This window comes from Cervus elaphus, chromosome 7 (assembly GCF_910594005.1).
Source record: "Cervus elaphus chromosome 7, mCerEla1.1, whole genome shotgun sequence".
NCBI classification, from domain to species: Eukaryota; Metazoa; Chordata; class Mammalia; order Artiodactyla; family Cervidae; genus Cervus; species Cervus elaphus.
Window position 1 is genome coordinate 21493182 of NC_057821.1, and position 14491 is coordinate 21507672.

General features: G+C 39.2%; 1 protein-coding gene across 2 annotated transcripts in view; it reads left to right on the plus strand.

Annotated features, from left to right (window-relative positions):
- The first annotated feature begins 2348 nt into the window (after positions 1-2348).
- The window catches only part of LOC122697162 (CD2 associated protein), an 84394-nt gene continuing 72251 nt past the window's right edge, over positions 2349-14491 (plus strand). Inside the window, exon 1 of one of the 2 annotated variants that reach the window (XM_043907672.1) lies at positions 2349-2804. In XM_043907672.1, coding sequence (XP_043763607.1) covers positions 2801-2804 — 4 coding nt within the window. In that variant the 5' untranslated portion in view covers positions 2349-2800. Of the gene's footprint in view, positions 2805-4012; positions 4594-14491 lie in introns of those variants that run through there. The other variant, XM_043907671.1, reaches the window with a different exon arrangement.

The following is a 14491-nucleotide window of genomic DNA, read 5'->3' on the forward strand; positions in this document are numbered from 1 at the left end:
TTTGGCCACCTGATGTGAAGAACTGACTCACTGGAAAAGCCCCTCATGCTAGGAAAGATTGAGGGCAGGAGGAGAAGGGGATGACAGAGGATGAGATGGTTGGATGGCATCACTGACTCAATGGACATGAGTCTGAGTAAACTCCGGGAGTTGGTGAGGACAGGGAGGCCTGGCATGCTACAGTCTGTGTGGTCGCAAAGAGTTGGATATGACTGAGCGACTGAACTGAACTGGACTTCTTATGCCTTGCAGGAGTCAGACAGATTTCAGGATATTTCCCTTGTGCTTCCACTTTCACCCCTTACTTCTAGGACTCCTTCAGGTTGTAATTACTGCCATCCTCCAAGCCTTAGCTCCACTTATACCCTCCTCCTGAAGCTTGCCTTTAATGTTGTTGTCTAGTCACTAAGTCCTGTTAGATCCTCTTGAGACCCCATGATCTGTAACCTGCTAGGCTCCTCTGTCAATGGGATTTCCCAGGCAAGAATACTGGATTGGGTTACCATTTCCTTCTCCAGGGGATCTTCCCCACCCAGGGACTGAACCCACCTCTCCTGCATTGTAGGCAGATTCTTTACCCCTGAGCCACCTGGGAAGCTTGCCTTGCCCATAGCTACACACACACCTCATACTGTCAACTATCTGTTCAGGTCTCTCTTCCTGGTTACACTGCAAAATCTGTGAGGATAAGGGCTGGACTTCAGGTTTTTTGGTTTGTTTATTTGTTTGCTTGCAAGGGGAGGGTGAACACAATACTCAATAAATATTTGTTGATTGAAGAGTCACACTCTGTTTCATGGTTTCAATACAACACAACCAATATGTACATTTTTTAGATGTGCATATTAATTTTTTTCCCTTTTCCTTATTGGTCTCTGACTGTAACTGACACTTTTTGTTCTAAAGGTGTGCTATGCAGTCTATTTAGAAGTAAAAGATTAAGGGATGTCAAATGCAGGCCTATAGGAGATAAGTGGAAATGGATATTTATGAGGTTGCCACTATCAGCCAGAGACTGTGCTTCGCACTGTAAAGATTTCTTTCAACAGACTCAAGAAACTGAAATCCAGCAAGGTTAATTTATCCAAAGTCCCATAAAAAATGAATGGTTGTGCTGAGTTTCAGAAATCCAGGTTTGCCTGGATGATTGTGAAACTTAAAATAACACAACTGCTTTCAAAGTCACTAGACAAGAGTTGGCATTCAACAAATGTTGCTGTCTGAGGATTGGGTTTGCTTCAACAGTAGGAGAAAAAAGTTGGCTGAATGTATATATATATATGTACATATATATACATACATACACACACACACACACACACACACACACATTCTGGTTATCATGCAATTCACTTCTCCGCCTGATGTTCTAGTATCTATAACATGGCTCACAGGATATAGCTCAGAATATTATCTATAGCCCTTGAGGAAGAATTAAAGGTCCTTGACTATGCCTAATGACTACATTATTATTTAGTCTCCTTTGGCTGTTTTCTTCTGTTTTCGCGTTTCTCACTTCTCTGATTAAACTTATTCTTTGACTAAAGTTTTCCCCACACAAAAGGTAGACAGAGGACATGTTTTCGGGGGTGGGGGTGGAGGGCAAGGACCATATGGTTCTGCTCCGTTTTAACGTCTGATTACAATAATCCTATGCTCTTCTTCATACTGAGGCTAGAAAAAATAAATGCCAGCCAATATTTCAAATTATGACTATCCCGCCCTGCTCCCCATCAGGTAGCAATTTATATTTTCAAAAGAGAAAAGGGGATTAGAAAGTTGCCTTCAGCAGACAGAAACTAAAGGAATCCACTAGTTGAATCCTGTAAAAGAATTTATTCTGTGCCTATGATTTTTTTTTTTTTTTTTTCCGATGAAGAAATGCTTCTAATTCATACAGAACTTTGCAAGGTAAACCGCAGGTCCTGTTTGCAGCTGGGTCTCTAAAGGTCGAAAGAAAGTGGGTTCTCTCTTTCTCTACTCTTGCACGTCTCTCTCGCGGTCTCGTTCAGGTCCCCGAAAGCCTGCCTTACTGCAAAAAACAACAGTGCAAAGTGGGGCAGCCCAGGCTCACTTTGCCTATCAGCAAAAACTCTTTGAATCCATCGGAGGCGACAAACCACACAAAACGCCCGTCCCAGCTGCTTCGAACCTCAAGGCAGAGAAGTGACCGCAGTTACGCCGCTCGTCTCCCTCATCCGCTCCGCGCACCTGGACGCGGGCGGCGTGAGAGCCCCAGCCGCGACGTCACCGCACCTGGCAGCAGCCCCAGCGCGGCGGTGAGCCGGAACGCAACGGGGGCGGGGCAGGGAGGCCTGGGGATTCTCGCGAGATTTTCCTCCTCACGGCCCAGCTCCCGGCACCTTCCCGGCCTCTGTCCCGGTCTCCACCTCACTCTTTGGCGTCGCGTTCGAGGACGGCGGGCGCCTACGGAGCTGCCAGGGGCGGGCTCCGGGGCTGGGCTGGCGCTCTGCGTCGGAGCCGGCGGCCAGAACGAACCGGCAGGTCCCGCCCCGTGGCAGGAGCGACCGGGGGTGGGAAAACCGCCGGCTGGGCGGGCGGGGGAGGGCCCTCCGTCCGCCGCGAGTGAGGAGCCGCAGCCGCCGCCTCTTCCTTGCGGGCCGTGGGGACCGGACTGGCCGGGGAGCGCCGCGGGCGGATGGAGGCTCTGGGTCCCGCCTGAACTCAACCGGGCTAGAGCCGAGCGGAGGGCCCGCCTCCTGCCGCCGGAGCGGCCGCGCGAGCAGCGGGAGGAGGAGGAGCAGCGAGCGCCGGGCTGCTCCCCGCCGGAGCCCCCAGCATGGGTAAGGGACCCGAGTGCGCTCCTCGCCACCCGCTCCGACCTTCTGGATTCGGGGAGGCGGTTCCTTTTCTCGATCTCGGCGGGGAGGAGCCGGGGGAGGGGGTGGGGGGTCGGTCCCTGCGCTGCCACACGGCCGGCTCCCTGTGTCCCCTCCTCGCTCTGCCTTCCACCTGGCTCATCTCGCGGAGAAACTGGTTGCGGGGCCCCAGGGTGCTTTTCCCGTCTGGCGCTTTTCTTTCCACCTCTTTTCCTGGTTTCGGGAAAGGTGAGGGGATGGGGGTGGGGGCGGTCCGATCACTTCGCCCCCAGCCCAGCTCGACTTAGCACCAAACTTCCCTCTTTACCCAGTCCCTTTCGTCCCAGATCCTGCTGGGATGGGGGAAGGATGATCGAAAAACTTGACCGAGTAGCACTTTCAACTTCTGTATCTTCTGCGAACCTTTTTAGAGGTTGGCCTTTTAAAGCTTTGTTTGTTAGAAAAGACATTTTCCACCCCCCAGGCTGAAACTTTCAAGGGGTATCTCAAGGGCAGGAAAGCTTGAGTATTTGCTCCGTTTCTACCCAGGCAAGTGTGTTGGCACTTATTAAATCTGTTCCTGAGAACTGGATTGGAGTTTAGTAGGATTTCTGCGTTGAACCCTTTGAGAAGCAGTTTCCTGTTTGGAGTTAGACTTCCTCGCTAGAAGGGGAGAAAAGTACAAGGCCTTATATGTTATTTACAGTGTGCTTTAAAGTTTTGTTTGGAGCTAGAGAAGGAATGTGTTGCAGACTGGTGAAAGGGAGTTTTGTTGAGTAATGTAACAATTCTTTTGATAACAAAAGTTCGATGTGGGCTAGGCGCTATCTCCCTCAATCCTTTGCAAATGAAAAGCAATTTAAAAGAGAACTTTTTAAAAAATCAAACTGTGTCACTATAAGGCATATGCATGCTCTGTAAGAGTAATCCCAGTGTTGGTTCTGTAATCAGAAGGACGCTGTCACTTTTTGCAGTTCAGGAAAGAGTTGGTACTGCTTCATCTCAACAAACTATTAACTGAAATTAATAATTCATGAGACTAACAAATGATTTAGAAGCAGGACAAACACACAGTACTGCTGATGTGGCACCTACTGCCCACACATTGTTTTGTGGGAAATGCTTTAAGGATAGTGTTTATAGACAAGTCGCAATAGCTCTTCTGTGTTTTCCTAGACTTTATACTTTTATGATCTGTCTCCCTTTTGCTTTCAGGTAACTTTTGTGCACAAAGTGCTCTTAAACTTAGAAACAGTAAAACTTTTGTTACTTGGGACTTTCCAATGAATTTCTTTCTAATTGATTAGTTGAGCTTACTGGGTAATTGAGGGTTTATCCTTTAAGCTTCAAATTATAAAACCACTTTGAATGCAGATCATACTAAAATTAAATGTGTAATTCTTTTCTGTTTTAAATAGGATGCAGAGTATAATTAAATCCTTTGATGACCTAGGGTCATCTGTTGGATTGTATATAGGACTCCTGATCAGATTTCTTTGCATTTTGAAGTTAGTAAATATTTTTCATGCTTTGCTGTTGGATGTGCTTGTTACTGTGATCAGTGTCCCCCTTCACCCTCTCATCGCCAGTTTTTCTACACTGTTTTTTTCCTACGGAAATCAAATTTGTAATTCTGCGAAGGGAAAAAATGAGTTGACCTTTATTTAGTGTGTGAGATCTTTTGAGAACAGTGAATGTCCATCCTTGCACATTGGAGTGTCTATTTTGGTTGTCCAGAGGCCTTCACTCAATGACTTTGCTATGTTCTACTTAGGTGAGTTCTGCCATATTAACTTAGTACAGAGTGATGTTTGTGTACTCTACTGGACTGCCCAGAATGTATTTTAAAGTATGGTTGCTTGGGGGCATGTGCAGTTAATTTTTGAAAGGTATTTGTCAGATATTGTCATATGAATGTATACTTTAAATTTATTGGTTATATATTCATAATAAAACTATCAAAATCATTTAAGGAGTTTTTTCTTTAATATAAATCTAAGGTGCTTGATTTTGCTGTCATAAGTCTTTACTTCTTACGGCTTAAGATGACAGCTTAAGGGATTCCCTGGTTGTCCAGTGGTTAGGGATCTGAGCCTTATTGCCAAGGGCCCTGGTTTCAATCCCTGGTCAGGGAATGAAAATCCCACAAGCCCTGCAGCATGGCCAGGAAAAAAAAAAAAAGATGATAGCTTAAAATATTTACATGGTATTTTATCTAATTTATCACAAAATGAAAAATCTTTAATTTCTTCACTTTGAAATAACTTGGGTACCTATTAAGTGATGGTTCTTGACATTTAGATGGTAGAGCTAGAGTTAAAAGCATGGGCTCTGAACTGGGACAGTTTAAAGTCAAATCCTGGCTCTTCTGTCTACAAGCTGTTGTGATTGAGCTTCAGTTTCTTAATCTATAAATGGGATAAAACTATCAACCTGAGGTTATTAGGAGGATTGAATGAGTTAGTACTTGTAAAGTGCTTAGAACAGTGCCAGTGTTGCTTGCTGTTATTTTCATTTTCAAATAATGAGATAAAATAAATGAAATGAGTAAAATAAATAAATGAAAAAATAAAAATTTTCAAATAAATTTCCCCAATTCTTGCACCAACTTGAAAAAATAATGCAAAATATTTGACCTTTTTTGAAGCGTATTATTATCTTTAAAGACCAGTGGGATGAAATGATTTTGTACCAATGCAGAAATAGGTAACTTTCAACATTCGGTATACTGTGAGAAAGTCCAGTGTTGGTAGTAAGGTTAGTAGATTAGGAAAAACTAAGTGGGATGAGTGCTCATAGAGACTTACTTGAATTTTATCTTAAATGTAAGCACTGTTTTTAGTTTGTGCATTTGGTTAAATGTGGAAGAATGCTTATAAGGAAATTTGAGGTATTCTGTGGGAAAGAATTTAGGGAGAGTGTTAGCGAGATGGAAAGACAGTACTTATATTTCTTATTCCAAAAGTACAGATCTGCATTTTGGAATGTAATAAGACAGAAAGTAATTGGCACAAAGTGTTACTATATGTAACTTCTTATTTTTGAAAAAATAAGTCGATTTTAAGGACTCTATTTTTCTTAATTTTAAATAAAGTTATGAACTTCTCACATATGACATATAACAAGTCAACATGTTTAAATTATGAGGCAGTTAATGGACAGAAATACACAGTTGGTTTAGAGATAATATGTGCATTTCTATAATACAGTGATTTATTTCTTTGGCTCAGTGTTTGGTGAAAATCTTGATTAACCCAGATAAGTAAGTGCAACTAGAAATTGCCTGCTAGTGGCTCACCTTTTAATTTCAGGATTTACTTCAGTTAAACTAATCCAGAACACGAAAGTGGAATATTAGGGAATTTTGTTTCAAAGTTGAATCCTAGTAAATAATCAGTTGTATTCTTTAATTAGTAAGTACTTGTAATCAGATTTGTCTTAAGTGCTTCAAATTTGGATAGATATAATTCCATAAAATCACATTTAGGGTGAAAATATATTCATAATATATTTTTCCATAAAAACCAGCTTGAAGTTTGCCATGTATCTCTCTAAATGAGGGGTTAGCCAAGTAAGATGATGTCTTATTAACTTAATAAGATGATTTAAATTTTGGGACATTTAAGGTAAGAAAGATAAAACGTGAAGTGCTTTTGGTTCATTCCATATTGTGAATCAAAAATATCTTCAAATTTTTATTTATAAGTAATCCAATCTGATTTTTTTTTCCTCCTCTTCTGTGTCATGGAATATCCTCTATGAAATATTTTTTGAGTATGATACCATTTTCTAATGTGTTTTAAAAGTGGTGTCATGTTAAGAGGTTGAAGATAGGCAAAGAAAGAGGTGTGACGATTCTTGATTTGGGTGAGACCAGGACACTGCAGATGTGTGAACTGGTGCAAGTTGTGAAAGATCTGAAAGCTTTTGGAGTTTGTGTTCAGAAAAGAAAGGGGAATAAAACCTAATATGATGTGATTGAAATTTAGCTAAATTGGTAATCATTATGATGGATCTGTGACTTCGTTAATTGTAAAATTTGATATCCAACTATTAGGCAGGTTTACTTCAAGCAGAATTAGTTCTTTCTCAATGGAGAGGCCAGAACACTGGCCTGGGAAATCTGGATGAAGGTCCATGTATACCTATAATTAGCCTCTCAGCATGAGGGATACAGTATAGCAAAAGCTCGTGCACAGACAGGCGGAGTTGGCCAGCTTGGCATGGTGGTGAGCAGCAGGCACCTTGGAGAGGTTCAGACTGGTATCTTGGAAAAGGGAGGAAATGGGTTTTAGCAGTAGGTTTTAGAGACCTAGTAAGGGAGAAACAAAACCAGACAAGGTCCAGATTTCTTATGAGAGATACAAGGTAAGGTATTTGTTCCTGGGAACAAAAGTGAGCTTGGTTATTGGATTGTTTAGGATGACAGGCAGTAATATTGACAAAGTAACTAAACTCTTAAACTGTTGATCTTACTTATTTTCTGCTTGGCACTACATGAGCAGCTGAGTCTGTGTGTGTGTTCTAGGTTGTCCTGGGTAACTGGGGTGAAAGGAGATTTTCTGTCTCAGTGCTTGAGGATGTTTCTTGCTCACAGTTTAGCACTTCCTCTGTTTACTTGGTCTCAGGGATTTGATATCTGCTCTTTTTTTTTGGCTGCTTTTTCCACCTGTTCCTCTCCTTTCTCACCCAAGACAAAGCAGATTACAGAATTTCAGCATACCCTTCTGTTTGAGAAACAAGTGCACAATCCTTAACAGTGTTAAGTAGTTTTAGCTGCCAATGATAGAGTAAACCATAAGAAACTCGAAAGTACTAATTGTTTATTCCTGAACAATTTCACAGAAGTGGTATTAGGCTAGTTATTAGAACGACCTTTCTTGGTTTTGCTTTGTTTTTTAGTAGAGTATATCTGCCCTTTTCAGCCCTGCCTTATACTCCCCCACTCCATATTATCCACAGCTTTCTTTTAGGTTTGCTTATGTTGGATAGATGTTTAGACTAGTTCACAGTCTTTTATCACTACTAGTAAACGCATAGAATTCCCTTCATAATCCTACTAAGGCTTCTCTGACCCAAGACTTTTCATTTTTCAGTTATAGTCACTTGGTTTTAGTCCCAGGTGAGTTAGGTATTTTCTTTCTAGGGTCTAAATGTTTCTTCTTTTGGACTAAATGACATTACATCTTTTCTGTTTCTTGGGTTTTGTTTGATAGTTTCTAAGACCTAAGTTGCCTGAATATTCTAATCTTTGATTCTTTTATTTCAACTGAAAGCATGTTTATTGGTTGTTTGTATTTGAAGGAGCTTTTACTCTTACAAGTAACTCTACTGTTTAAGTATTCATTATTCTAAAATGATATCTAGCTTAAAATGTTGATCTAGTGTCAGATATGGCAGTTTTATGGACTCTTTCCTGGAATCTCATTATACTGCATCATTCCTTTCCATTGCCTCCAGTAGACTTGTGTTTTTAATCTTTAAAATTTTGTTTACTTACTCCACTTACCTTCATGATCACATTTTATTTCTCATCTAAGTTTCAAAGCTGAGATGACTAACATAGGATCCTGAATGCCACATAGCTCTGGTTCTTTTTGATGATCCAGTGTCCAGGTAATTCTTAGGGAGTGACTGTGACATCTAATCACTAGGAGTTCCCAGTGGAAAAATACTTTAAAGTATGGTAACAGTAACAGTTACCACCAACATTAAGACAAAGGTTCTGTCCCAAGGTCATGTTTTGTCAAAGAAAAGAGCTTTCAATGAGGGATAAATCCAGAAGTATTTGTCTTAATGAGAGGAATGTGATTAATGGCATGTTCAGTGCTGGGAATATTAGGACACATACATATCTAGTGGTTTACAGCAGTGTTAGAAGTTGGGCATATTATTAAAGTCATTTGGATTTTAAAAATTTCACACAGGAGATTCTGATGTAAATGCTCCCATGTCTCCTTCCCTCCAGTTGTTGATGAGTGTCATCAGTGGGTTGGGATAGTTGAGTGTTGTGATAGGATGAGTGTCATCAGTGGGTTGGGATGGCTGAGTGTTGTGAAAGGAATAAGACTTACAGTAATAGGAATAAAACTTAGCTCATGGATCATCAGAAATCCATTTAGAAAGGGAATTTAGTACATTAAGAAAGTATCAGAAATGTCAAAATACAATAGAAGTATAAGGAATATCAGGATATAGATTCCTGCAACCCCATGGACTGTAGCCCACCAGGCTCCTCTGTCCATGGGATTTTCCAGGCAAGAGTACTGGAGTGGGTTGCCATTTCCTTCTCCAGGGGATCTTCCCGACACAGGGATCGAACTTGAGTCTTCAGCATTGCAGACAGACGCTTTACCATCTGAGCCACCAGGAAGCCCATAGATCCCTGCATTGAAAGGCAAATAGGATTTGTTCATTTCTGTTCATTTGACCAATGACATTGTGAGTCCTTGACAGTAGCCAAGATATTTTTTTCTCTCCTCCTGGTACCGAACCTTTAGAGTGAAGCACACCTTCATTTGAACTGATTACTTCAAGATCCTTTTACCTGAAGTACTAAAACTGTACTAACCTTCTTAGTGTCTATCAGTGCCCCTGGTACTAAGGAGGTCAGAATTTACTTAACATCTAGGCTGACTTTGTTAATTATCAGAGTTCTATTCTTAGAGTATATGTATTTATCATGATTATTATAATAATCAAGTGCCAAGTTGTTTGCTTTTGTTTTTAAGTATAGAATTTAATATATGTTTGTAAAATTGAGATCATCTGGCTCAGAGGTTAAAGCGTCTGCCTCCAATGCGGGAGACCCGGGTTCGATCCCTGGGTCAGGAAGATCCCCTGGAGAAGGAATTGGTAACCCAGTCCAGTATTCTTGCCTGGAGAATCCCATGAACGGAGGAGCCTGGTGGGCTACAGTCCACAGGTCGCGAAGAGTCAGACACAACTGAGCGACTTTACTTGCACTTCACTTCAGTCTTGGTCGAAGCAGCGTGTAATGATTTAGGAAACATATTTAAAGTTGGTCTTTCAAATGTATGGGCTTCCCTTGTGGCTCAGATGGTAAAGTATCTGCCTGCAATGCAGGAGACCCAGATTCAATCCCTGGGTCAGGAAGATCCCTTTGAGGAGGGCGTGGCAGCCCACTCCAGTATTCTTGGCTGGAGAATTCCATGGGCAGAGGAGGCTGGCAGACCATAGTCCGTGAGTTCACAAAGAGTTGGTCATGACTGAGCAACTAACACACTTTCAAATGTATACTCTTCTACATTTTCTTTCTAATTGTTGTTAGAATTAATAGTTAGGATGTGTTTTACTATCAAAGTTTTTTTTTTTTTTTTTTAATTAGACTTTAATTAAAACTCCTGCTCTGCTGCAGCAGATTGTACCAGTAAGTATTTTGCCTTGCTGCTTTGGAGTGTGCATGTGTGTGCACATGTGCATGTCTTCCCAGTATTTAAGATGAAGACTCCATTTTTTTCTTACCTCTTAATTAAACCATTTTTATCAAGCACACTTTTTTAAAGTAGTTAAAAAAGTTACCTTACATGATGAAAACAAATCTGTCGATGAATTTTCAGAATGAAATGTCATGAAAATGTAAAGGCTATATTTTAAATTTCTAGGTAACTTCTTTCCCACAAAAATTGCCTAAATTTCTTATATTCTATGCAACCCAACTGAACTTATGATTAGAACCTCACAGTTTAAAGCCTAAATAAAAATTCCTGTATTATTACTGTCTTTTATATGTAATAATCTTACTTGCCTGGAGCTTATGTATGCCAGAGACCTCATAACTTATTTTATACTATTAAAAAAATTTAACACTCTTAGTAACTTGCAGAAAATTGGGAGCTCGCTGTGTGTTCACCAAGTTTGTGATTCAATAGTGTTTTAATTTGGAGTAATTGGAGTGGATGAGGTCTCACTTTCTTTTTAAAAAACAGTTGACCGTTGGTTTGAACTTCCCAGGTCCACTTATATGTACATTTTTTCAGTAGTAAATATCACAGTACTACAGGAACTGCGGTTGTTGAATTTGTGAATGCAAAACTGCTGGTCCAAAGAGCTGACTATAAATTATATTTGAATTTTCACCTGTGAGGAAGATTGGCACCCCTAACCCCTATGTTGTTCAGGGGTCAGCTGTGAACTCTTTAATCTTTTCCTGTATGACTCACTGAGACTCTTAAGTCCCTTTAGTAGAGAATCAGTAATCTAGCATATTAAACATCTTGTCAGGTGGGTCTGTAGCTTGCTTACTCCATGAATGTTAGAATAGGGTTACCTATTTCTACTAAATAAAGGGGAAATTGCTTATTTTGCAGTTGAAAGACATGTCTTTATGATTCTCCAATTTATCCTGTTAAACATATTTAGGTATAAAGGCTTAATTTTCTTCAAAAAGTTTGTTTAAAATAATTGAACAATGTTGTTGAACTATAAAATTATATCATCTTAAATGGATATTATGAAGCAGATATATATACGTTCTTTGAGGCATACTAAATTGATAAATTACATACATAATTGAAATTTTTCTAGTAGCTATGTTAAAAAATACAGGAAAGGTGAAATTAAATGTTTTGGATATGTTGTTTTTCAACATGTTCAATATAAAGTCATTAATTTGTGTACTTTTTTTTCTGTCTTTGGAATCTAGTATGTATTACATATTTATCTCAGTTTGGACTAGCCATGATTCAAGTGCTTCATATTACCTGTGGCTAGTGGTTACTGGCTAGATGATGCAGTTTTAGAACGTAGATCTTAAAGGCTTTTGTGAATCTAGTGAGAGTATATATGAAAATATTTTATAAGTATTATGCAATTATAAATAGTTATGTAAGGAATTGAACTATTAGAAAGTGAAAGTGAAGTCGCTCAGTTGTGTCCGACTCTTTGCGACCCCATGGACTGTAGCCTACCAGGCTCCTTGTTTTATGGAATTTTCCAGGCAAGAGTACTGGTGTGGGTTGCCATTTCCTTCTCCATTTGTTAACGTAAATAAACTATTTTTGGCCTTTACCAATTAGTTTTTTATTAGATATTTAATAACTGATAATTTATTGTGATTAAATAACGAGTATATATTCTCATGGAAACCCCCAATGTGATTTTAAAATAAACAAATTTAAATATTTATTACCTAAAAATTGTGAATTAATATTACACATTGTTCATGTACTTGGGTTACTATTTTCTCTTAAAAGACTTAAATTTTAACCGTGTTACACCTTGGTCTTTTATTCATTTATCTGTCAATAATAGGGGAATCATAGGATTTTTTTTTTTTTTGAGGGGGTGAGTTCTATAAAATTTCTTGATAAAAATTTATTGGTATTTTTAAAAATCTGGCTTCAAATGTGCTTAAAATTAATTTCTAGTGTTTTTTCAGAGTTAATAGTGGATTAAAAATCTGAGGAATATTTAATTGAATTTTCCAACTTACTTGCTTTTTAGATAGATTTTGTAGATTTGTTGTTTTTAGGATTTATTATTTTGGGAGGAGACATCACATGCACATGATAATTTGTTTTGGGCTAATTCTTAATTAATTTTTGTGAGATTGAAATCCTTTTTTGTTTTTAAACTTTGCTTCAGGTTGATTTTTGGGTGTCTGTCACCTATTGATCTGATTTAGTAATGCTGAAGCTGAAACTCCAGTACTTTGGCCACCTCATGAGAAGAGTTGACTCTTGGAAAAGACCCTGATGCTGGGAGGGATTGGGGGCAGGAGGAGAAGGGGACGACAGAGGATGAGATGGCTGGATGGTATCACCGACTTGATGGGCATGGTGTTGGGTAGACTCCGGGAGTTGGTGATGGACGGGGAGGCCTGGCGTGTTGCGATTCATGGGGTCACAAAGAGTCAGACACGACTGAGCAACTGAACTGAACTGAACTAAGCTGAAAGGAATGTAATGCTATGTAAAAGCTTCTTTATACCGCATTTTCTTTTCTTCTCTTTTACTGTGTGGTAAACGTATATGGTACTTTGCATAGTTTTCACACTCTATGTGAAATACAGAAAGGAGAGGTGAGTTTTGTGTATGGTATCTTAAGAACGGCTGCATTTACTTATCTCTGCTCTAAGAAATGCTGATTATCAGTTCTGTATTTAACAAGCTTGAGGAAGTAAATTATAGAAATTCTAATATTATGCATATAGTTAAAAGGTCGCAAAATGCCAGACTAGATGAATCACAAGGTAGAATGAAGGTTGCCAGGAGAAATATCAACAACTTCAGATATGCAGATGATACCACTCTGATGGTGGAAAGTGAAGAGGAACTAAAAGCCTCTTGATGAGGGTGAAAGAGGAGAGTGAAAAAGCTGGCTTAAAACTTAGCATTCAGAAAGCTAAGAACATGGCATCCAATCCCATCACTTCATGGCAAATAGATGGGGAAACCATGGAAACAGTGACAGACTACTTTCTTGGGCTCCAGAATCACTGTGGACAGTGATTGCAGCCATGAAATTAAAAGACATTTGCTCCTTGGAAGAAAAGCTAAGACAAACCTAGACAGCATATTAAAAAGCAGAGACATCACTCTGCTGACAAATATCCATATAGTCAAATATATGGTTTTTCCAGTAGTCATGTACAGATGTGAGAATTGAACCATAAAGAAGGCTGAGCCCTGAGGAATTGATGCTTTTGAATTGTGATGCTGAGAAGACTCTTGAGAGTCCGTTGGATAGCAAGGAGATCAAACCAGTCAATCCTAAAGGAAATGAACACTGAATATTCATTGGAAGGACTAATGCTGAAGCTGAAGCTCCAATACTTTGGCCACCTGATGCGAAGAGCTGACTCATTAGGATAAGACTCTGATGCTGGGAAAGATTGAGGGCAACAGGGGAAGGGGATGACAGGATGAGACGTTAGATGGCATCACTGATTCAAAGGACGTGAGTTTGAACAAACTCCGGGAGATAGTGAAGGACAGGGAAGCCTGTCATGCTGCAGTTCATGACGTCACATAGAGTAGAACAGTAGTTTTTTCATTTCTCCATTTATGGTGAAGATAGTCCTGGAAATAAATTTCTGGTAAAGATGTTTGGTTTATGGTAAAAAAAAAAAATTTAACCCTGAAAATAACTAAAAATACTAAAAAGAAATAAGAAATAAGAGGTGGAATCGTTAGTGGTTTTTTTAATCATACAGCTACTTCTTTGGCAATAAAGCTTATAGGGAAGTATGTTTCTGTTCATTTTTGGGTAACTTGCTATATTTTGACTTTTCTATAATAAAGGTTATAATAGTTCCTATAATATAAATAAAGTTAGGTCCTATAATTATGTAGGTGTTATAATGTAAATAAGGTTAATTTGACATACCCAATTAGATGATGCCATTGTGCTCTTTATCTGTATTGTATTTATCCAAACCAAAGTAAACATTCCCTAGTGAATGCTCGTACTACTCAAACCTATTTGGAATTTGTGTGAATTGTTAACGTTATTTCTTCATTAGATGGTATTTCATTATCAAAAAAAATGGAATTATTAGTGCAGAACAGTCAAAACTTCTATCGTTACTATGTTTAATATTCTTGTGCATGATCTTTTAAAAAATTAGAGATTTTTTAAAGAGTTTTAAGCTTGGTTTTGAGATATTTTTGTTTTAAAAAGATTAATATTTTTAAATTAAGTGTTTAAAA